At 42.1% G+C, this 25,323-nt stretch overlaps 1 protein-coding gene across 3 annotated transcripts in view; it reads right to left on the bottom strand.

Annotated features, from left to right (window-relative positions):
- PATJ (PATJ crumbs cell polarity complex component) overlaps positions 1-25,323 on the bottom strand; it is a gene marked incomplete at both ends in the record, with an annotated part of 372,146 nt that overhangs the window by 60,311 nt on the left and 286,512 nt on the right. For all 3 annotated transcript variants that reach the window (XM_080692386.1, XM_080692387.1, XM_080692385.1), the window contains one exon: positions 21,673-21,806. In XM_080692386.1, coding sequence (XP_080548512.1) covers positions 21,673-21,806 — 134 coding nt within the window. The remainder of the gene's footprint in view (positions 1-21,672; positions 21,807-25,323) is intronic.

Raw genomic sequence — 25,323 nt, 5'->3', positions numbered from 1 at the left:
CGTGGTGGCACACGTTTGTAATCCTCGCGCTTGGGAGGTGGAGACAGGAGGATCTTGCAGGTTCAAAGCCAGTCATGCTGGCTTAAGGGACCCTGTTTCCAAATAAAAATATAAAACAGGTCTGGGAGTGTAACCCGGAGATAGAAGGGTTTGCAGGAACCCCAGTACCACCAAAAAAAAAAAAAAAAAAAAAAAAGTTACTGATAGAATGGGATAAAATATTTCCAAATGCTGTATCTGAAGGTATATTAATATCCCAAATATAAATCCTAAAAATAAGCAACAATAAAAGCAAACAATACAATTTAGAAATAGGTAAAAGACTAAAATAGATAATCTCCAAAGATTTTTATATGACTAACACATGAATACCACTCATCATTATCATAATATAACTAATCATTAAGGAAATACAAATAAAAACTATAGTGAAATACTACTTCACATTTGTTAGGATGGCTGCTTAACATGAATTACCTTGCTCCAGCCCTTTACCTTGAGTTTGTTACTATATTTACTTGTAAAGTGTGTTTCTTGTAATCAGCAAATGGATGGATTCTGGCTTTTAATCCATTTTGCCACTTTATGCCTTTTTATTGGGAAATTGAGGCCATTTACATTCAGTTTGATTATTGAGAGATAACTTTTAATTCCTAACATGTTAAGATTTTATTTCTATTTGAAATACTGTTTATTCTTCTTTGCTTAGTTGTCTGCTGAATAGAAAATCTTGTTTCTCTGGTTCTGGTGTGTATTACCTGTTTCTTTTTTGTAGTTAATCTCTTTGAGTATTTTCTCTAGTGCTGGTTGGTTTTTTTTTTTTTTTTTTTTTTGGAGGTACTGGGGTTCCTGAAAACCCTTCTACCTCCGGACTACACTCCCAGACCTATTTTTTAATACTTTTATTTGGAAACAGGGTCTCTTAAGCCAGCGAGGCTAGCTTCAAACCTACGCAATCCTTCTGTCTCTGCTCCCAAGCGTGGAGATTACAAGCTTGCGCCACCAACGCCCGGCATCTAGTGCTGGTTTTGAAGACATAAATTCCTTCAGTTTCTGTTTCTCATGGAAGCTTCTTATTTCCCCATCTAATTTGATAAGACAGTTTGACTGGGTAGGAAATTTTTGCTGGAAGTTGTTTTCTTTCAGAGTTTGGAATATGTTACTCCAAGCCCTTCTGGCTTTCATGACTTGGTTTGGGAAGTCTGGAGTGATTCTGATTGGTTTGCCTCTGAATGTCACTTGGCCTTTGTTTTTGTTCCCTTTAAGATTCTCTGCTTGGCTTCTACATTGGTCATTTTGACAATTATGTGGCATGGGGAACCTTTTCTCTGATCCTGTCTAAAGGGAGTTCTATAAGTTTCCTGGACCTGTGTATTGACGTCTTGCTCTATGTTTGGAAATTTTTCTGCTATTACTTCTTTGAAGAGATTATTGATCCCTTTGGTTTCACCTTTTCCCTCCTCTATTCTGATTATTCTTAGGTTAGCTCTCTTAAAATGAGCCCATATTTCTTCAATGTCAGATTCCTGCTCTCTGACTTTTTTTCTAAGTTATAAATTATGCATTTGTTTTTGGAGTGATCATCTTCTAGGAGTGAGATTCTATTCCCCATGTGGTCTAATCGACTGTTTATAGTTTGAATTGAGGCCTTTACTTCAATGATTGCATCCTTTATTTCTTTTAGACGCTCTCAAAATTCTTTTCAAACGTCCTGTATTATTTCTACAGTTATATTCCTGATTTGATCTTCTGGAAATCTCTGAATTTCTGTGTTATCAGGTTCTGATATTATGGGGTTGTGGGCGTTCATTGCTCTATTTTTGTTCCTCTTTCCCATGATTTCAGATATTTGTGCCTTCTCTGGGTTCTTCCCTGGGTCACCACGACTTCACTTAGGGTGCTCTGGATCTCGAGCTTGTGGTAATCTCAGCCACCACTACTCCTTTACTAGCTTGTATCGTAAAGTCTCAGGGAGTTCATCGAGGCTGCATGAGACCGTGGGGGTGCTGAGCTGGGCGTTTTCCCACGGGGAGCTGCAACTAGGGTGTGGTATCTTTGCCACCACTACTCCTTCACTGGGTTGGACTGCAAAATCTCAGATCCAGGGAGATTATCAAAGCTGTGCAAGTCCCCGGGTGTACAGTGCTGGGATTTCTCCTGTAAGGGCCGCAATTTTACTTATAGTTTTTTTGCATGCTGATCTGGAGCAGTCGCAGGCGTGGTGAACTCGCCATCGCCGCTGGCAATATGGTGCCGCTGTCATGCCCTCAGCTGTGACAGCGGCATAATTTCTTTACTGGTTTTGAGCTCCATTCTGAGTCCCTGGAAGGCGTGATGAGCTTGGCCACTGGGAGTTTTAGACATTCTTTGTGCTGAAAGAACTGCTGAATTATATCCAAATGATCCATAGCTGCTCACTTCAGCTCCTTGTTTACCTTTCCTCTCTGGAGCCTGGTGCTGTGAGGCATGATGGCACAAGTGCAGCTCCGCCATGTGGGTTTCTTTTCTGGTTTCTGGTTGTTCTTCTAGTCTTCTTTTTCTCTGTCCCTTGTGTTTATATTTTTTATTTCTCTGCTGATAGTGTTTTCTGGTTATGAAAAGCACTGATTTTTGTGGCAATAGAGATTGATTGTTAGCAGGACTCATAAACGCTGCTTTTCTCAGTTGCCATCTTCCTGGAAGTCCCAATCTTCATTATTTTAAATAGACAATGTGCAGTTGATTACACACATGGTTTTTATTTCCTCACTGGTGTTCTCTTAAGTTTCTGAGCTCCTGAGCTACTCACGCAGAACTGCTGCCCTGGGTGACACTCGCCCCTGCAACCTGCCTCCTATCTCTGCATGTGTAAATAACATTGCTCTGTTCAAGAACACACTAGCCTCCCTGTCTACCAACATGAGCAGTTTCTAAAACTCACCTCTCTTGGAAGCCGCCTATGAATCACTTGCCTCTGGGTGGTTGTGGGCTTATCTACGGGGCGGCCCTGGAGACAGTACTTATGAGGACAAGTTCGAGGACAGCTTCCTGACTCCTCTGTTCAAATCTGAACCCTGCTCTCGCAGGGCACAGGCCTCAAGAAGACTAGTAACCTCTCTGAGACACAGTGTTGGATGGTTTTAGCAATAATATCTACAGATAAGGGCTTATATACAGTGCCAGCATGCAGGAAGGGAATAAGTTATATGTTTTGTGAGTATGTGTGGTACTGCAGATTGAACCCAGGGGCATTCTACTACTGAGCTATACCTTTGTCTCCCTTTTTATTATTTTGAAGCAGGGTCTCACTAACTTACCCAGGCTGGGCCTTGAACTTGCAATCTTCCTGTCTCAGCCTCTCAGTTACTGGGATTACAAAGTGTGTGCCTCACGCATAGCACAGCTCTATTTTTCACTTGAACTCATGTATTTAGCATCTCTGTGCCAAAGATGCAATACCCTCCCCATTTATGCCACTGAATCCTCACAACTACTACGTGAGTTCAGTATTACTAGTCCCATACTGGAGTGAGCAAACCAAGGCTTATTTATTTATTTATTTGCGGTACTAGGGGTGGAACCCAGGGGCATTTAACCTATGAGCTATACCCCAGTCCTATTTTTTAGTCTTTTTACTTTTTTTTCTGAAACAGGGTCTCACTGAGTTGCAAAGGGCCTCACTAAGTAGCTGAGGCTGTCTGCAAACCACGATCCTCTAGTATCTGTGTCCCAAAAGCTGGGATCACAAGCATGTGCCACCACGCCTGGCCAAACCAAGGCTTATATGAGTTCAGGCTTGAATGTGTCTTTTGCAGCTTCTGAGCAGGAAAAAAATTAAATTGCAATTCATGATTGTATAATACCAAAACCAGGGCTCCCAGCAGGACGGCAAGCACATCTGTTTTGAATAGTTTATTGTATACTTGTACAAAAGCTAACTTGGGATTTTCCATATGGCATAGATTCTGTTGAAAAAAGTGTTGCCTCCCACTCTACAGAAAAAACCTTGAGGCCATGAGGCGCTCATTTATTAGAGTGAGCAAAAGTGGGATTGAGGCTGAGGCCTAATTGGGGGGTGATCACGGTGTCACTAGCAAGCCTGGCATGTGACCAGTGGTTGGCACTGCAGAGAGGGGCACTGCCCCCCCCAGTCTCTTAGTTCTCTTCCTCCTTTGCTTTCACTTTTTGAGTTTTGTTTCTGTGCACTTATTCACTGGGTATTTTTACCTTATAAGATACAATATAAAACCAACAGTATAAGAGATATAAGTGATAAATTGATGTTCGAAATAGAAAGCCATTCAGCCCAAAAAGGAAGATTGATTTTTGTTAATTAATGGCATGGACCTGAGGTTTGTTTATAGATAACCAAGACTGACAGGGCCCATACTTTATTTCTTCCTAGGATTTGGGTGGCTGTCACTGGGGTAATAGAACTTTAAGGAAGATGACCTGTTTACTTAAAGCTTGGAACAATGGCTTCCATCTGGACACCCTAAATTGAAGTTGGAGAATCTCTCAAGTCTTGAGTTCTCCCTAATCAAGAGGACCAGTTGGATTTCAGAAATGTGGGAAGAATCTTCTGTGCACAAACTTCTCCTTTACCATTGTATGTCTGAAATACCTCTAACTGAGGAAAACTCATTCATTTCAGTTAGATGACTTTAAAATAGACACTCAAAAGCACATTATAAAAACAACAACAACAACAACGACAACGACAACAACAACAGACACTCAGGAAGAAGTAGCTGGCTGGCAAGTTTTTCATTTACATTTTTTATTTTTGGTGGTACTGGAGATTGAACACAGGGGTATTCTGTCTCTGAGCCTAACCCCAACCCCATTTTTTTTAAGGCACTGGGGATGGAACCCAGGGACATTCTACTTCTGAGAGAAACCGCCAACTCTATTTTTTTATTCTTTATTTAGAAAGAGGGTCTTGCTGAGTTGCAAAGGGCCTCACTAAGTAGTAGCTGAAGCTGCCCTCTAACCGCGATCCTCCTGTGTGCCACCATGCCTGGCTCTCAGTCCTTCCTTCCTTCCTTCCTTAATTTTTTTGTGGTACTGGGGGTGGAACCCAGAGGCTTTCTACCTCCGGGCTATACTCCCAGACCTTTTTGTATATTTTATTTGGAAACAGGGTCTCACTAAGTTGCTGAGAGCCTCACTCAGTAGCTGAGGCTGGCTTTGAACCTGTGCGATCCTCCTGTCTCAGCCTCCTAAGCGCAGAGATTACAAGCGTGCACTGCCACACCCTGTTTATTCTTTATTTTGAAACAAAATCTCACTAAGTTGTGGAGGCTGGACATGAATCTGCGATCCTCTTGTCTCAGTCTCCCGAGTACTGGGATTATAGGCATGCACCACCACATCCTGCATTTTTTTTTTTTTTGGAAACAGGGTCTCACTAGGTTGCCGAGATTCTCATTACTATTTCTGAGGCTCTCCTCAAACCTGTGATCCTCTTGTCTCAGCCTGCCAAGACTAGGATTGCAGGTTTGTACCATCACACCTGGTTTCATGGTTTTTAAGAAAATGGTGTATTAATGTCTCTATTGCTAAAAGAAAAAGTATTTGTTTAAATAAATTAATTAGTTCATTTATTTTCATCCTTCTAGGATTGAAACCAGAGGCATTCTACCTCTGAGCTATACAGCCCTTATTTATATATTAAAATATTTTTCTTTCATGTGTGGTATTGGGAATTGAACCCAGAGACATTCGACTTCCAAGCTACACCCCATTCTCATTTTATTTCTTATTTGGAAGCAGGGTTTCACTAGGTTGCTGAGAGCCTCACTAAATTGCCAAGGCTGTTTTAGCTTCCCAAGTACTGGGATTACTGGTCTGTACCACTGTTCCTAGCTTTTATTTTTGTTTTGTTTAATTTTTTGGTAATGAGGATTGAACCCAGAGCCATTCTACCTCAAAGCTATACCCCTAGCTCGATTTTATTTCTTATTTAAAAACAGGGTCTCATTAGGTTTGGTGAGAGCCTCACTAAATTGTGAAGGTTGCCTTTAAAACTTTGATCCTCCTCTCTCAGCCTCCCAAGTACTGTGTTTTGGAACAGGGTCTCTTTAGGTTGCTAAGAATCTTGCTAATTTGCTGAGGCTGGTCTTGAAACTGTGATCCTCCTATCTCAGCCGCCCAAGTACTGGGACTACAGGTGTGAGCCACCACATCCGGCTTCTTTATTTTATAATAAAGATAACACAGGCACAAGAGAGTAAACTAAAAATATTATATATTGAAGGCTTCTTTTCAGCCTTGCCCTCTCTCAATTTTTCTACCTAAAACCAAACAGTATTAAAATTTTCATATGTTTTTATAGAGATATTCTATAATATCTATATTTGGAAAGGACAAAGGGCTCTGAGTGCTTGAGAGTCATGTTCCTTTTATCTGTTTTCAATTCTACTTGAGCCAACCAAATGCTAACCCTTTTAAGAAATCTTCTCTGACTCTCTCCCCTGGTCAAGGGGAGCCATCCTTCTTGTGGGTCACTACTACATCTCCTGTTATTATGAAACATCTCCTAGTACTACTATCACAGTATCTCAACCATCTGTACCTGGATCCATGTCCTGTGCCCCATCCAATCCAAAGGACTTTTTTTTTTTTTTTAAACTTGGGATTGAACCCAGGGTGGGGGATTCTACTTGCAAGCTATACGCCCAGCCCTATTTTATTATTTTGAAACAGGGTCTCACTAAGTTGCAGAGGGTTTCACTAAGCAGCTGAGGCTGGCTGCAAACCCGCAATCCTTCTGACTCAGTCTCCCAAGTACTAGTATTTACAAGTGTGTACCACCAAACCCAGGACCAGAGCGCTACTTCTACTTTTTTTTTTTGGTGGTACTGGGGGTGAAATCCAGGGGCTTTCTGCCTCCAGGCTACACTCCCAGACCTATTTTATACTTTATCTGGAAACAGGGTCTCACTTAGTTGTTGAGAGCCTCACTAAGTAGCTGAGGCTGGCTTTGAACCCGTGCGATCCTCCTGTCTCTGCCTCCCAAGCGCGGGGATTACAAGCCCGGCAACCAGGGCTACTTCTAATTCATGTTTGCATCCTGGTGCTGAGCCTTATTGAGTGACTTCCCTAGGCTCAGCACCAGGATGCAAACATGATAGAAAAAGGGATCAAATTGATCTAGAAAAAGGGAGGTGGTCAATTATCTAAAAAAAAAGTGTGTCTTACCCTGTTTTAAGGAAAAACTGATAAGAAAGATACACTAGGATCAAAAGAGATATTAAATATATTATATATAAATTGGGTTAGTATGTCACAATTTTACCCCAATCACAGATGGATGTTAAATCCATTTGCACTCCCGGAGAATTTACTTTAACTCAGAGTGCAATTTAAAGAAACCAAGCCCAAGACACCTAATTATCACTGAGCCCCACAGAAACCCCACGTTCCTCCAAGGGAATTTAAATCCCACATTGCTGGAAAGGAATTTCCTAATATGTAATAGTGTATCCTTACAGAGGCAAAGTCATCAGCTGCTGCAGCCCATCCATCAACATTTTCCTTACTGTTCAAGCTGCCAACAAGTAGACAGAATAACTCATAAACACACCAATCATTCAGCAAAAGGCAATTCTACTGTTGTCACAATAGGACCATAACATTTAAAGACCCATGTGTTAGAAAAATTAACTAAAGGTCTCCTGTGGATTGAAGGCAACAGTGAGCACCCTTTTGCCACAGTACTATTTAGAAAAATGAAATGTTATATATACTTTTACATTTCTAGATATTCAGTAGAGCAAAACTCTGACAAAAGAATTATATGGTAATTATAAGGAAGTATATATACATACATATATATATATATATGTATGTATACACACACACACACACACACACACACACACACACACACACACAAGCGCGGGGATTACAAGCGTGCGCCACCACGCCCGGCTTCAAACACTATTTAATAGAGTTGTCTATGGCTGTCGCTGTCCAGAAATTGCAGACAGACATGCCTTCTACTGCCTTCTACACAGTGGGCAGCTTTCTCAGCTAGAGGGCTGAGCCAACATGGGGCGATAACATGGTGAGAACAGTGAAGTCCAAACCCAAACTATGCTGAAATCTATACTGAAAACCACATGGGTATGAAGTTGCTGAAATGTGATGTTGACTACAGAGATAAGGTTTTTTGTTTTTTTGTTTTTTGTTTTCCTCCCAGTACTGGAATGGTAATCAGGGACATTCTACCTCTGAGATCCACCCTTACCCCTAATTTTTATTCTTTATTTGGAAACAGGGTCTCTGCAAAGGCCCTCACTAAGTAGCTGAGGCTGTCTGCGTACTGCGTTCCTCCTATCTCAGGCTCTCAAATGCTGAGATTATAAGCATGTGCCACTACGCCCAGACAGAGATAGAATTTTGAAAAAAGTTGGCTTAAAACTTCATCTAAGCCGGGCTTGGTGGCGCACGCCTGTAATCCCAGAGCTTGGGAGGTCGAGACAGGAGAATCGTACATGTTCGAAGCCAGCCTCAGCTACTTAGTGAGGCTCTCAGCAACTTAGTGAGACCTTGTTTCCAAATAAAGTATAAAATAGGTCTGGGAGTGTAGTCCGGAGGTAGAAAAGCCCCTGGGTTCCACCCTTAGTACCACACACACACACACACACACACACACACACAGCCCTTCATCTACCTCATTTAGAGCAAAGGTGTAAGCTTGTAATAATTATATTTAAATCATGAAAGAGCCAGGCGTGGTGACACACGCTTGTAATCTCCGCGCTTGGGAGGCTGAGACAGGAGGATCGCGTAGGTTCGAAGCCAGCCTCAGCTACTTAGTGAGGCTTTCAGCAACTTAGTGAGATCTTGTTTCCAAATAAAATATACAAAAAGGTCTGGGAGTATAGCCCGGAGGTAGAAAGCCTCTGGGTTCCACCCCCAGTACCACCAAAAGAAAAAAAAAAAATCATGAAAAGAACATGATTTTCAAAACATGATTCTTTACCATCATACATCCTTTATGATAAAAATATTAAAAAATTACTTTTGCAATGATAAGGATCCAACCCAGGGTCTTTACATGCTGGGCGAGCACTCTACCACTGAGCTATATTCCCAGACTTGTGACCAAACTTTTTTTTTTTTTTGTGGCACTGGGGTTCCTGGAAGCCCTTCAACCTCCGAGCTACACTCCAGACATAATATATTATATAATATATTATATATAATATATATTATATATAATATATTATATATTATATATATAATATATAATATATAATATATTATATATAATATATTATATATATTATATATATATATATATATATATATTTTAAATTTGGAAACAGGGTCTCTTAAGCCAGTGCGGCTGGCTTCAAACCTGCGAGATCCTCCTGTCTTCACCTCCCAAGCGCGGGGATTACAAGTGTGAGCCACCACGCCTGGCTTGTGACCAAAACTTTGTAAGAACCAAGCTTTTACCACAACTCTGGAGGCAAAGGAGGGCAGATTCCAAGTTTGAGGCCAGCCAGGGCAATTTAGCGAGACCATGTCTCAAATTCAGATTAATAAATAAATATTACAAAATTAAAAAAAAGAGAGTGGGAGGCTGAGGATATAGCTCAGTGGTAGAACACTCACCTAACACATGAGGTCCTGGGTTCAACCCCAGCACTGCAAACAAAACAAAACAAACACACGCACACAAACCAAAATCCCAAACTTCCTCATTAGCGTTCACTTAGCATGGATTTGGAAAAGGTCAGGCCTGGGGGCAATGGAGTTGTGTTCTGACAATTCTGGAGGTGACCGACTGGCCTGCTTTGTGCATGACATGAGAGCACTGAGTTGTACTGTGTGGCATCTGTTGTCTTTCCAAAGTTCAAGTACTATGCAAACTGAAGAACACGAGGTCAGGGTTTCACACACAAGCTTAGTTCATGCAGAGGAGTAAGACCTCCTTCCAGCTAAAAAGAATCCTTACTCTCAAAGGTTAAGAGATGTCAGCGAGATGTCAGCAAGACCTCAGAGATCTGCTGCTGCAAAGCTTATAGCTTAAAACAACTATTAACCGTTTATTTGTTCATCATTCCCTAGGCTGGCCATCCTGGCAGGGCTCAGCAGTAGGCTCTTCTGCTCTACTAGTGTCTTCTGGGCTCTTCTCACATGAGGTTCGTCAGCCTGCCTGGGGTTGGTTGTGATTGAATGGCCTTAATCTCCTGCCTGGGGCCTCAAACTGGAATGGCTGGGCCTCTTGCCCGGGTGTGGCCCTACCCTGTGGCATTCTGTCCTTCAGGGTGCAGGCTAGTCTTGTTCATTGGGTGGCAGACTTTCAGGAGGATCAGGGATGAAGCCACAGGCCTCTTGAGGCAAGGTTTGGAAGTCACTAGTGCCATTTTTACCACTACTGTCAAAGCAGTTTAATGGACCAGGTCCAATTAAAGGAATCTAGAAGTAGTTGTATAATAATTAAGGTCAATTTTAATGTGTTATAGATTCTATCAAGTTTACCAGCCTGTAAACAGTAGGAGGCTCTGCCAGTTACCAGTGTTTTATTTATATTTATATTTTGCAGTACTAGGGATTGAATCCACGACCTTTCATGTGCTAGGCAATAACTGAGCTATATCCCCAGACCTTTTAATTTTGTTTTGAGACAGGGCCTCACTAAGTTACCCAGGCTGGCCTTGTATCTGTGATCTTCCTGCCTCAGCCTAATCAGTAGCTGTGATTACAGGCATGTACCACTAATCCTGGCTTATCAGAGGTATATCATTGAGTTCTTTAACTCCTTTCTTTCTTTCTTTCTTTCTTTCTTTCTTTCTTTCTTTCTTTCTTTCTTTCTTTTCTTTCTTTTGGTGGTACTGGGGATGGAATCCAGGGGCACTGTACCTCCGAGCTACACCTTCAGCCCTATTTTTTAGTTTCTTTCTTTATTTTATTGTAATTTTTTTTGTGGTACTGGGGGTGGAACCCAGAGGCTTTCTACCTCTGGGCTATACTCCCAGACCTATTTTTGGAAACAGGGTCTCACTAAGTTGCTGAGAGCCTCACTAAGTAGCTGAGGCTGGCTTCGAACCTGTGTAATCCTCCTGTCTCAGCCTCCCAAGTGCGGGGATTGCAAGTGTGCGCCACCACGAACGGCTTAGTCTCTTTATTTTTAAAACAGTCTCACTGAGTTGCAAAGGGCCTTGCCAAGTAGCTGAGGCTGTCCACGAACCACAATCCTCCAATCTCAGCCTTCTGAATGCTAGGGTGCACCACCATGCCCGGCTGCATAAGAATTTGCCCCTTCCTGTTCTTGCTTTTTTCTGGTGGCACTTCATGACAACATAACTGGGAAGATCATTATGAAGGTTAGTAAAGGTAGTAATGAGGACAGATGCTATCCGTGAGTGAGATGGCGGGACTCCTGTTGACAAAGGCAGTTCCCATCGTCTTTGTCACATGACACAATGGGTTCACTAACCCAGGGGTGGGAGACCTAAAACATGCATTTTTCTTATGCAGTTGTATGTGATGTTATACTTGTACCTAAATGCATTTTATGAATCTCTATATATGTATATATATTTTTTGGTGGTACTGGGGGTAGAACCCAGAGGCTTTCTACCTCCGGGCTATACTCCCAGACCTTTTTTATATTTTATTTGGAAACAGGGTCTCACTAAGTTGCTGAAAGCCTCACTAAGTAGCTGAGGCTGGCTTTGAACCCGTGCGATCCTCCTGTCTCAGCCTCCCAAGCGCGGGGATTACAAGCGTGCGCCACCACGCCCGGCATGAATCTATATTTTTTGAACCAACAACAAAGGTAAAATTCAGAGGCTAGGAGTTGTAGCTCAGTGGTTGAGTGCTTGCCTAAAATGTGTGAGGTCTTGGGTTTGATAAAGTGAAATAAACAAGTTGCACACAAGGGTAAAGATCCAGAAATAATTCAAGAGGAGCTGCAAAGATGTGAATCTTTCCCACTTATAGACCGAAACTAACTTTCTTTTCTTTCTCGCTGTCTCCCTCTCCCTTTTTCTCTCTCCCTCCTTCCCTTCTTTCGGCACTGGGAATTAAACCTAGTCTAGAATTCTACCTCGGAGCTACACCCCCAGCCTTTTTTATTTTTCTATTTCTATTGGCTGTTAGTTCAATGTTAAGGAGTCAACAATATATAGTAAATAACAATATCTTTAAAAAGACATGCACATAAAACAAGGTGTGTACTGGCTGGCTGTTGAGAACACTGGCCACAGGCTTGGAGGACCCAGCTGTGTGCTTCCCCTAGAAGCGATGGTTTGTCTTCAACATCTCAGTGTCAGCCTCAACTTGAGAGAATACAACTACCTTGCATAAAGAAAAAGAATTTTTTCTTTCTTTCTATTGAACAGGGTCTCACTAAGTTGCTGAGGCTAGTCTAGAACCCGTGATCCTCCTGTCTCAGCCTCCCAGGCACTGGGATTACAGGCATGTGCTACCATGCTCAGCTTATCTTTTATTTTGAACCAGGGTCTCCAGGAGGTGCTGAGGCTGGCCGTGAATCGGCAGTCCTCCCGGCCCAGCCTCTCAAGTACTGGGATTACCAGGGTTGCCACTGCACCTGGTTAACTTCTCCCTTTATAGATACAGATTATTTGGTTGCACGTCTCTGATTCGTGAGATGTGAAAAGTTAAGAGGCAACTGAATTTCACTATTTCATAAGAGCACACAGGACTGGGGTGAAATGTAGCCAACAAATGCCATACTTTGCTATTCTAAGATAACGTGGTGAGTTTTATAGTCAAGTGTATGATTATGTGCTGCTTTCTATGGATTACAACAGAGGACTATGACTTTAGAAGGAATACACATTTGTCAGACTGCTGCCATTTTTGCTTGCCACGCTCTTAGGTTGACCAGATAATTGTTTCTGTTCAGAAAAGCTGAGGGGCTCTATCTAAGCAAGAGAAGTCAGCAAGAGTGAAAGGAGCTTACCTGCCATACTGAAATCATGTGTTTTTAAAATGAGGCTACTCTAATACGCTTACTAACAAGTTAAAATTTATTGCATAGATTTTCCAAAAATCTTAGAACAGACTTAAATTAATCCCTCTAAAATTCTGCTACAAAAGGAAGAGTTTATATATAAAAAAGAAAATGAGAGTCTATATATTCTAATATGTACCTATAGAAAAGGAAAACAATCAATTATAATAATGTTTAGCACCAATTAGTTTAGAATAGTAAAATCTTCTCAGGCAATAAACTATTGATAACAAAGGAGCATCATTAAGTCAGCAATAGTGCAGTGGCTCTTCTTACATAAAAGGATTAAATGCCAGCCAGGCATGGCAGCGCATGCTTGTAATCCTAGTACTTGGGAAGCTGGGACAGGAGGATCACAGGTGTGAGGCCAGCCTCAGCTCCTTAGTGAAGCCATCTATAGCTTAGTGAGACTCTGTTTCAAAATAAAGAATAAAAATATTAAGGCTGGGAATGTAGCTCAGAGGTAAAATGCCCCTAGGTTCATATCTCAGTACTGCAGGGGGAAACAAACAAACAAACAAACAAAAAAAACCCAAACCCCAATAATTCAGTTACACTGGAAGAAATAATAATACTGAATGTGTGTTTTAATACAGTTGGCCATGTAAAGCAATTCTTTTTTTTTTTTTTTTTTTTGCGGGTCTGGAAATGGAACCCAGGGGCATTCGACCTTCAAACTACCCTGATGTATTTTTTTATTCTTTATTTTGAAACAGGGTCTCACTAAGTTGCGGAGGGCCTCACTAAGTAGCTGAGGTTGTACGCGAACTGCAATCCTTGGGTCTCAGCCTCTCGAATGCTGGGATTACAAGTGTGTGCCACCATGCCCGGCCCATGTAAGCAATTCTAAAACTCAAACTCGAAGACTGCAAACTCTTGTATACTATTTATGCGTAACTAACATATAAAATGAAAATCATATGAAATGAAAATCAAATGAAACAAAAATATGAAATGAAAATCACAGCAATAAAGTAAGCTAACACAGAAATTGCTATGAGTACATACAATGTTTTGTATTTCGTGACTGTAAAAGATTTCTCTCCTTAAGCTAAAAAATGAAGCTGTTTCATATTTACTTCACATGAAGTTCCCTTGCCAAGTTTGATTTAATGAAAAGTTGATACTCATCGATATAATTTTTCATACTGAAATATAGATTTACTTAAGGAAATGGGATAATATTTACATTATATTTTATAAGCCCCTATAGTTCCATCTGCTCCTTATTTATTTAAATTTTACTCAGCTTGCACAATATTTTTGCTTATAGTCATCTTCTTTGGGATCAGAAACGTCCAAATCTGGAAATTCAGAGGTATTATTCGTTAACATTCTTTCAGTGTGATTCATAGACTTTTTGCAAACTCTGCTTTGATTTTGAACTAAAACTAAGGTAATAGATGTTTTGTGTAAAAATATATGACTTAAGCAATAATGATAAAAGGAGCTTGGCTTTGGGGATTAGATGCCAAAGCAAACCACATTCCTCATGGAAGTAGACTGCACAAAGTTCACGTGAAGGGGAAGAACAAAATAAAACACTTAATCAAATGTAAAATAGCTTTCTACTCTGTTTACTTTAAAAACATCCAGTGTTTTAAATTGCTGGAGTCCTACTTTTAAAATGTCAAGAGCAGTCACAAGTACATGGCAGCATGGAACATGAGGAGGGTTAAACGAGGCGACATCAGAATGCGGCATGGCGCAGCCAAGGGCAGGCACCCTCGCTTCACCTGCCAAAGGCCTGAACGTTGCCATGTGGTGTTCGAATGCGAGTCCTCTACCTACACAGGCCTTGCTGATGTGTCTCCCTGCAGAACTGCTGTGCAGTAAGAATGAATCGAATTGGTATGAGGGCTGGGCTGAAGCTCAGTGCACCACGTAAATAACTGGTATCAAGATGGGGTGGGTGGGGATACAGATTTGAAACTTGTAGGGAAATAACAAGGTTTTAAATCTAATATTCCGAAGACCTTTCTATTAAGAGTATCTACATTTTATAATCTATCCTGGGAATCCACTGACCTTATTTACAGTGGGATAGTACCATAATTATGAAGATAAAGCCAACATCCTAGTCTAATTGTTTTTCTTTTTACAGAGTCTATGATAATACAAGTATAGCAACTAGGGCTTATGTTTATAACTTTCCTTTCCAAAAGTGATAGCAAAAATTAAATTTCATAAAACCAGCTGACAAAAGACCACAATAATTAGGCCTTATTTCTTAGGAAAAACAAAACCCCTACCAAAAACCCCTCAAGACCTCAAGAGTGGGAGGTCTAAGAAATCTGTGAGATATCCATTCGTGGGGGGGACTTATATTATCAGCATCTTGAAAAACAGAATTTTAAGTGTAAATCCTCTATTTCATTAAAAAACAAAACAAAAAACAAACACTCAAAGCTATGTGGGGTATGGTGGCACTGCAGTAAGTGGCTAAGGCAGGGGGGTGGCAAGTTCATGGCTAGCCTAGGCAACTTAGCAAGAATGGCTAAAACTAAATAAAAAAGGGCTAGAGATGTAGATCAGTGATAGAACACTTGCCTACCATTCAAGAGGCCCTGATTTAGATTCCCAGTACGCCAAAACAATAACAACATCAACAAAGCAAGAATACTATAAGATAAGCTGAGTATACTCTAAGATCTTATACTATAAGATCCTTGTAGTGTCTCCCCGGCCTTTGCCAAATATCTCTAGGGATGGGGACACTCCACCCCTAGCAGTTCATGCAACCGTAGTCAGTGGTCAGGAAGTTCTTCCTTAATAATGTGAACCTGTTTGTCACTCGCCCCCGCGGAGGCACCGGAACCATTCTCATCCCTCACCCACAAGAAGGTAGCCTTAAAGGCTTGCAAATGTCATCACGCCCCTTCTGGTCTCCCCTTTTCAACTGTCCACGTTTTCCTCAAATGATACGGTTTCAATGCTGTTCTTGTAAACCACACAGTCCTGCCCAGAAGTGAGCAGGATTCTCCAGCTTCAGTTAAAACTGATGAGAGGTGACGTCTGGCAGGAGGCACGAGCCTGGCCCAGGTGGGTCAGGACTGGCCGGTGGCACTGAGGATGCTTGGATTCAGGGAGGTGCAGGGAGGCTGCTACAGCGCCCTGCGGAGGGGTACTAGAGATAAAAAGTACAGTGGGACTCAGGGCCTGGTGGATTAATGGGTCCCTCCCTGTCACAGAGGAAGGAAGAAAATAAGCCCTTTTACAGATGACACACAATGGTAGCACTGGAGAAGGGGCAGATCATGCGGGTTTAAGTAAGGTCGTCTCTTTAAACTGGACTGATGGTCTTTGCAGAAGTCACCTAATTTAACTTGGGTTTCTTGTTTCCTCATCTGTAACTGAGGAAGACACTACTACTACCTTGCCTCTAGAATTGTTGAGGGGATTACAGGAGAGGATACGTATTTATTATACATCTAGAACAGTGCCAGGATTAGATGTGAAAAGTTTGATGCTGAGCTGGGCATGGTAGCACACACCTGTAATCCCAATACTTGGGAGGCATAGACAGGAAGATCACAGGTTTGAAGACAGCCTCAGTAAGAAATGAGACTCTCAACAACCTAGCAAGACCCTTTTTTGTTTCCTTTTGCTTCCGCTCCCTCCTTGTCTCCCTCTCTCCCTTCTTTCCTTCTTTTTTCTTTTGTAGTATTGAGAATGGAACCTTAGGGACATTCTACCTCTGAGCCATAGCTATACCCCCAGCTCCATTTTTTGTGTGTGACAGTCTGGGGATGGAACCTAGGGGCATTCGACCTCCGAGCTACACCCCCTGCCCTCTTTTTTATTCTTTATTTTGAAACAGGGTCTCACTGAGTTGTGAAGGGCCTCACTAAGTAGCTGAGGCTGTTTGCAAACCGCAATCCTTGGGTCTCAGCCTCCCGAATGCTGATATTACAAGCGTGCGCCACCACGCCCTGCTTCCCCCAGCTCTATTTTATTTTTCTGATTTAAACAGGGTCTCACAAAGTTGCAGAGGCAAACTTGTGATCCTCCTGTCTCAGCCTATCAAGTACCGGGGTTACAAGTAATGCACCACCAAACCTGGCTGACTCTGTTTCAAAACAAAACAAAACAAAAAAAGGGACTGGAGGTGTTGCTTGGAGGTAGCCCCTGGGTTCAATCCCCAGCACACTCTTCCCTTAAAAAAAAAAAAAAAGTTTGATGCTGAAAAACAAATGTGTGGAAAAAAAGTTACGTTTCAGATAATTTACCAAGATTGGCAGATGAGGAGAGGGAGGAGCTGCCTCAATGCAGATGCTTATTAGTAATTAACAACTGCTGGACTCACTTCAGATAGGTGCGCAGCAAAGTTCTTTAATTCCATTATTTTAATTAGCCATGAACAGCCTTAAGCGGCAGATCCTGCCATCAGTCCCATGGTACTAATGCGCCAGATGGAACCTGACAAGGCCAAGTTGCTCATCCTGAGCCCCATAGTTCTTGACTCAAGAGTCAGACGCAGGAAGATCAGCACCTTTGCCCTGCTCTGCTGCCTGGGAGGTTACGCAGAGGATCCAGAGACGGGAACACACATAGGGAGGGGATCTTGGAGACCCTACCCTCATTCTTTCTCTACTTCCTTTGTTCAGTCCTGAGAACAGTTTGAATCTGTCAATATCCCAAGATAAGATATTTACTTCTTTCTTGTGTTTTTTCCTTTTTCTAGAATTCCTCACACTTGAGATTACAATAATCTCAAGGAGTCTAGGGGGCTATAATTACTTCTTCAGAGAACACTGGTGATAAAAGTTTGAATCAGCAGTCCTTTCTGAGAGGGGACAAGGTGGGTCAGGGAGGAGCTTAGGTACATGGCACAAGTATCTGAAGGGATAAGAGTTCAGGGTCTTTCATCTAGCAGATGAGGCTGAGTCCTCTGAGCTGTAGGATTCAGTGTAAATTACACCCAACAAGGCCAAGGGGAGAGGAAAATAAGGAGGGAGAAGAACAGGGAAGACAGGATGAAAGGATAGACTGATGTAGAGAAGGAAATAAAAATGTGAGTCACTATTATGCTGCCTCTGCTTACCTAGCGCGCTGTATCGGGCTTCATGAACCACAACAGAGTCTCTATCACGTCTAGAAAGCATTCACTACACCTTTACTTCTTTTCTGCTTCCCAGAGATTTTAACAGACTCTATTATGATTTATCATTGGTTGAATCTTTACATTAGTCCATAAACATTAAAGGCAGCAAAACAAATTCAAGTGTGTGTGTGTGCACTTTGAGAACAAGGTTAGGTTTCTGTATCCTCAGCACTGAGCACTGGGAAAACTTGGAGCAAACATATGCAACCTATCATGGAAGAGCCTGGCTCTCCTGAGGAAGGGTTGGGAGCCATGTCTTAGACAGAAACATCTGAGGAGGAAGACTGCCACCGAGATCGGGTCCAGTTGTGCCTGTAAAAACCTTCCCAAGATGTTCACCCTCCTCGTCGGGTGGGTTCTTGAAGAGGTTGGCATACACAGCCAGCCGCCAACATAATAGGATAGTGAGCGCAGTCTGCGCTCTCTGAGATAACAGAGCCATCTGTCTTGGCAAGAGAAAAAATATTTATAGCACAGAGGGATGATATGGTGTCAGGACTGGGTTCCAGACCCCTGACTCCTCTGAAGAGGGCCAAAATATCTGTTGGCTATACAACAAAGGGAAGCAGAGTTGGAGGGAACTTGGAATGGACCCTTTCCCTTCACCGGAGCTGCAGTGAGCTTGCATTCCGCAAGTACGTGTGCGGAGGTACTTCTGATACTGGGCCTCAATATTTTCTACAATTTACTTTCACAAACTCGCAATTTTGTTTGTAAACTTCTTGCAATTCCAAGACCTAATTGGGAAATGTGACTTGGAGTATCAATTAGGCTTCATATTCTGTGTCAAAATTTGGAGGGGGATCAAAAAGGGAACAAGAAAGGTCCTCCTTGTGGGAACCCTGGCTTTGTTAAAGCGCTTCCCACCCTCCTGCTTTTCGGCCTCACTAAAATGACAGGCTGATATATTTTCTCCTAAGTCTAACTTATGGCTTTTAATGAGGTACGTGGGGTTAGGAAATAAAAGCCGTGCCCCATCTCTCATTTTTAAGTGGGGCTTGTCCTTCCGAGGACAATGGGATTTATGGTCTCAACAGGCAGAACTATATATCATGGGCCTCAAGATGCTCATAAAGAGAGGGGAGTGAGCGCTGCCTCATGGTGGCGAGGGAGGCAAGCATGGCGCTCCACAAAAGCCTCACACCCACATCGCAGGAGGTGATGTAGCTTGGTGGAAGCCCACGGGCCAGCAGTCAGTGGTGCACGCCGAGGTGCTACTGAAGACCCGAGAGCAGCGTGGGCACATCTGGTCCGGGAGTTCTGAGCAACCCATACGCAAACCACGATCCTCCAGTCTCAGCCTCCTGAACGCTGGGGTTACGGGCGTGCGCCACCACGCCTGGCTTCCCTGTTTTATTTTTAAAAATCGCTTTATTTAGACAAATTCAATTTAGTTAGTATTTGGGATACCTCCCTGGGAAAATGAGAAAAATAAGACTCTTGGGAAGGAGTTAGTAATCAGTAATCAAGGTGAGCCCATAGTTTTTTTTTTAACAACACCCCTATGACTTTGGCATGGCAAAATGACTCTCATCAGCTGTTTTCTATTTTTTCTGTTATTTATCAAGTCTCTGATCCTAATCACAGCCCAGTAAGTCAGGATTCCTACAACCATTACATAAGTATCATGTTATATAAAAATAGAGTCCAGACCACAGTACTTGAAGGCAAATACCTAAATAACAAGTCACTTCCTTCCTTAGTGATAAAAGCTGTCCAGACAGATGACAGACAATGACAAATGCAGAGAAGTTTGGGGCCTTCGGGAGGCAAAGACACATGAAGGGCCTGGGAGCCACAGGTGCTGCAGGGCCTGGCCAACTCCAAGCCTTCCCAGCACCATCCACCATGTCTGCAGGAAGCTCTGCGCCATACTTCCCCTGTGCAGGCAGAGGGAGAACTGAGGGCATAAGCTGCCCTAAACTGCAGAGAAAAGAGTTTTGTTTTTTTGTCTCACTCTGTTGCCCAGCCTGGTCTTGAATTTGTAGGCTCAACAGATCTTCCTGTTTCAGCCCCCCAAGTAGCTGAGAATACACAGGTGTACACCCCTATGCCTGTCCAGAGAGAAGATTTAGCAGTACTTTAAAAAAATTGGTTCTGTGGATTGAACACAGGGCTTTCTACCTCTGATCAATATCCCAGAACTATTTTATTATTTTTATTTTGAAACAGGTCTTGCTAAGTTGCTGAGGCTCTCACTAAGTTGCTGAGACTAGCCTTGAACCTGAGGGCCTCCTGACTCACCTCCCAAGAACTGGGATTACAGGCATGCGCCACTGTACTTGGCTTAGCAATGATCTAGTGGAAGGACCGAAAATCTTTTTGTCAATAAACACTAGCCTCTGAGCACATGCAGGGCCTGGTGGGAGATTCCCAGGCAGGGTGGCCACTCCAGGATGCTCTGGATCAGGTCAGGAGGAAGGAGAAAGGAGAAGGGCCAGAAAACAGGTAAAAAGCACTAAGAGACGGGTTTTGACGGTATCTGCAGTTCCTGGGAGTTTCTTGCTGCTTTTGGGGAATAGCATTTATTACAGAAAAGCAATAGGAGCCCCCCATCCATCATGGTATTACCACAGACACAGAATATTTCTGCCCCAAATGAAAAAAAATAGCTTATGGATCATACTATATTTGTTTTATCCATAACACTGGCTTATGCAATTCATTAGTTCTAAAATGGTCAAAGGAAGTATCAAAGTACTCATTTAAGAACATAGTCATTAACCAAAGCATTACCTCCAGGGAGAGGCCCTGCTGCTTTTCAGGGGCTGGGTGGGTGGTAGAGATCAGGGCTAGAGCCGAAGACTAGGAGGAGATCTACTCGTCACTTTACAGCCTTCAGCGTCAATTTTGCTTTGCTTAATGTGTATATATTACCTATTCAAATCTATGTGCATTGATTAATCACATTTAGAGTAAACTGAAAACAAAATAACCTGGGAGAACGTTTACATTTTAATGGCACCATGTGGCAAACAAAAGATACTGAACAATAAAAAATCAATCAGCCCAGAAAAAAACCAACATTCTAGACTAATTAAAAAAAAATTATGAGTAGACAAGAATATGACCCAAATAAAATGAAGGCTAAATTGTTGGTCTGGCACCATTGATGCTTTTTTTGTGTGTGTGTGTGTGTGCTGGGGATGGCACCCAGGGCCTCATGCATTCTAGGTGAGCACTCTGCTGCTCAGTCCCTGATATTTACTTTTTCTCTATCATTCCACTAAATAGTGATGCTGATGGGTGATGATAAAAAATAGTTTCTATTACTTGACAATTATTACATGCCAAGCACTGCCCTGAATACTTTTATACTACTTCTAAATTCCACTATAATCTTTTTGGTCTAATAACCCTTTATAAAAACAAAACACTTGACATCATACCTAGACAGAGGACACCTTGGTGAAAATTAAACACTGAGAAAAACCTCAAAGCAATCAAGAATATGGATGTATAGCTATTTGTAATTATGTTTTATTCTATACTAGGAAAATGTCAAGTCTTCCACAGACGTGTCCTAGGGCCATCGGGAGCCTCCGCAGCTAAGTCTGTGACAGGAGGTACATTTCACATAGAAACTTACCAGGGGTGTATCTTTTCCTCCCACAATGCTCAGTCCCAGTCCTGAACGTCCCTTGGAGATTTCTATGATCATTTCCTGGCCAGGGACAATGGGACATGTTGCAGGGTCCACTGACAGAGGAGCGTGGAAGCCACCTGGAGAGGGAGTGGGCACAGTGAGCAGGGAGTAGGAGACACACTTGGCCTGCACACTCCATCGCAGGAAGTGCAGGTTGCATGAGTTTACTGCTTCCCTCTCTTCCTGCCAAGCACCATGAAGAAAAACCGGGTCATTACTGCCCATGTGCCCAGGTATGAAGCCTGACATTCCTTGGATGCTCTTGAGATTCAAATAATAATGGGCCTTCTCCCTGACCCATCAATTTTTGTTCTACTTGAAATTTCTAAACTTTAAAACACAAGAAAAAGAAAATTATATATATATATATATTTTTTTCTTTTTTTCTTTTTCTTTTTGACTGAGGATGGTACCCAGGGGCATTTAAACTCTGAGCTAGATACCCCCAGCCCCATTTGTTTCTTTTATTTTGAAACAGGGTCTCACTAAGTTGTGCAAGGCCTCACTAAGTTGCCGAGGCTGGCTCTGAGCCTGTGATCCTGTTGTTTCAGCCTCCCAAGCACATGGCATTATAAAAGTGTGCCACCATGCTCAGCCAGGAAAATTTAAGATGGTTAAATGATGAGGTACCATCATATGAGGCATATGGAATAAGAAAACCAGGCTGGTATGACAAAAGATTCTGAGTTATAAAATACTAATTAAGAAATAGTGCTGAAATACTTTTAATTAGAGCATGCCATATGAATTCAGATATATAGAGGACTTAAAGTATGATATAGCTGAAGATAACAACTGCTTAAAATTTATCTTGAAATATTCTGCAGAGTGAGCATGCTTAACCCAATGTGTGAAATCCAAAGAATTCTGAGCACCGATGTGATGCTGCCCTAAGTGAAAAACGACACCTATCATGCTGGTGCTGGCAAGGCTCATCTCCAGTGTCGCAGAAAGCAAAAGCAAATTCTGTATCTGACTTCACACAACGGGCGGTGGCCCAGTCAAGTGCAGGTGTACAAGAACATTGTAAAAAATTACTGTCAGAGCCAGGCATGGTGGTGCATGCCCGTGATTCCAGTTCTTGGGAGGCGGACACAGGAAGATCAGAGATTCACAGCCAGCCTCAGCTACTGTGAGGACCGGTTTCAAAAATAAAAGCAGCTGGGTATGGTGGTGTATGCTTGGGAGGCTGAGATAGGAGGATCTGGCTTCACAGCCGAACTCAGCTACTTAGGCTCTCTGCAAATTAGTGAGACCCTGTCTCAAAAAAAAAAAAAAAAAAAAGGGCTGGGGGTGTAGCTCGGAGGTAGAATGCCCTGGGTATAACTCAGAGTTAGAAGTAGAATGCCCCTGAATTCAATCCCCAGTATAAAAAAATTACTATCAGGCTATATGCATAATAAAACGTAAGTAGCCGGGCGTGGTGGCGCACGCTTGTAATCCCCGCACTTGGGAGGCAAAGACAGGAGGATTGCGCAGGTTCGAAGCCAGCCGCACTGGCTTCAGAGACTCTTTTTACAAAAAAAAAAAAAAAAAAAAAAAAAATACACACACACACACACACATAGTAGGTCTAGCCCAGAGGTAGAAGGGCTTCCAGGAATCCCAGTACCAGCAAAAAAAAAAAAAAAAAAAAGTAAATTTTGTGTTTAGACTTATGTCCCATCCCAAGAGATCTCATTATATATGTGAGAATGCAAATATATATATTTTTTAATTGGATGATGGGGATTGAACCTAGGACCTTGTGCAAATATTTTAAAATCTGAAAAAATAATCAGAGAAAAGCCAAAATCTGAAATACTCCTAGTCCTGAGAATTTTAGGGAAGAAATATAAAATCTGTATATGTAATATTAAAAAGAATTTTATAAATTCAGCACTGAAGAGTTATTTGCTGTGACCTTATGTAAAAATCTTATTCACTAAGATTTTGCAGCTGGGCATGGTGATGTACATTTATAATCCCAGTACTTGGGAGGCTGAGACAGGAGAATTACAGGTTCGAAGCCATCTTCAGCAACTTAGTAAGATCCTGTTTCCAAATAAAATATAAAATAGGTCTGGGGATGTAGCCTGGAGGTAGAAGGTCCCTGGAGGTAGCATATGTGTGTGCGCACACACACACACTGAGATTAAAAAATATTTTACTGTTCTTTAGAGGTTTGCTTGTTTGTTTGTTTATTTACTTATTTATCTTTGTGGGACTGGGGATTGAACTCAGGGACATTCTACCTCTGAGCTCTATCCCCAGTCCTTTTAAAAAATTTTTATTTTGAAATAGGGTCTCACTAGGTTGCTGGAGTCTTGCTAAGTTGCTGAGGCCAGTCTTGAACTTTGTGATCCTGTCTCAGCCTCCCAGGTGCTGGGATTATAGACATGTGACACATGCTGGCTAAAAGTTTAGTGTTTTTTTTTTTTTTTTTTTGGTGGTACTGGGGATGGAACCCAGTGGCATTCAAACTGCACCCTCAGCCCTATTTGTATTCTTTTTTTGTGTGTGTGTGGTACTGGGGATGGAACCCTTCTACCTCCGGGCTACACCACCAGACCTGTTTTCATATTTAATTTGGAAACAGGGTCTCTTAAACCAGCAAAGCTGGCTTCGAACCTGTGCGATCCTCCTGTCTCTCCTCCCAAGCGCGGGGATTACAAGCGTGCGCCGCCACGTCTGGCAAAGTTTAGTTTTTAAAAAATATTTTTTTTGTTTGTTTGTTTGGTACTGGGGATTGAACCCAGGGGCAAACTACCTCTGTGCTATATTTCCAGCCCTTTTTATTTTTTATTTTTGAAACAGGGTCTTGCAAAGTTGCTGAGGCTGGCCTCAAACTTATGATCCTCTTGTCTCTCTGCCTCCCAAGCACTGGGTTTACAGTCATGTGCCACTGTGCCTGGCTAAAAATCATTATTTTGCACTAGATTTTTTCTAAAAATGGAGGCAAAACATGTTTACAGTCTAATAAAAGATTTTTAATAACGACTGTTTACCCACTTCTACATGCATTTTCAAGACAACTAACCCTAACCCTTAAAAAATAAAAACATTCAGTGCAATGGTGCATGCTTCTAATCCCATCTTGGTAGGCTGAGGCAGGAGGATCATAGAGTCTGAGGTCAGACTTGGCACCTTAGCAAGACTCTGTTTCAAAAAAAGAAGAAAAAAAGGGTGGGTGGGGGGGGGAGAAGGGACTGGGGGAGCTGGGTGTAGCTCAGTGGTAAACCCTGGGTTCAATCCCCACTCCCACATACAACAATAAAAAAAATTAAAAATGTTAGTTTCAAGAGATTTTTTTTTTTTTGGTGGTACTGGGGTTCCTGGAAGCCCTTCTACCTCCAAGCTACACTCCCAGACCTATTTTTACATTTTTATTTGGAAACAGGGTCTCCTAAGCCAGAGCGCGCGGCTGGCTTCGAACCTGCGCGATCCTCCTGTCTCTGCCTCCCAAGCGCGGGGATTACAAGCGTGCGCCACCACGCCCGGCCAAGAGATTCTTATATAGACAACAGTCACCAGGTAATGGCATCTTTTCTTATAATTAAGCTGGATCATCATGAGGATTCTTACATTGTTATATAATTCAGCAAAAGGCTGATA

The sequence above is a fragment of the Muscardinus avellanarius genome, assembly GCF_963383645.1.
Source record: "Muscardinus avellanarius genome assembly, chromosome: 3".
NCBI lineage: Eukaryota > Metazoa > Chordata > Mammalia > Rodentia > Gliridae > Muscardinus > Muscardinus avellanarius.
This window is presented reverse-complemented; position numbering and strand designations above follow the sequence as displayed.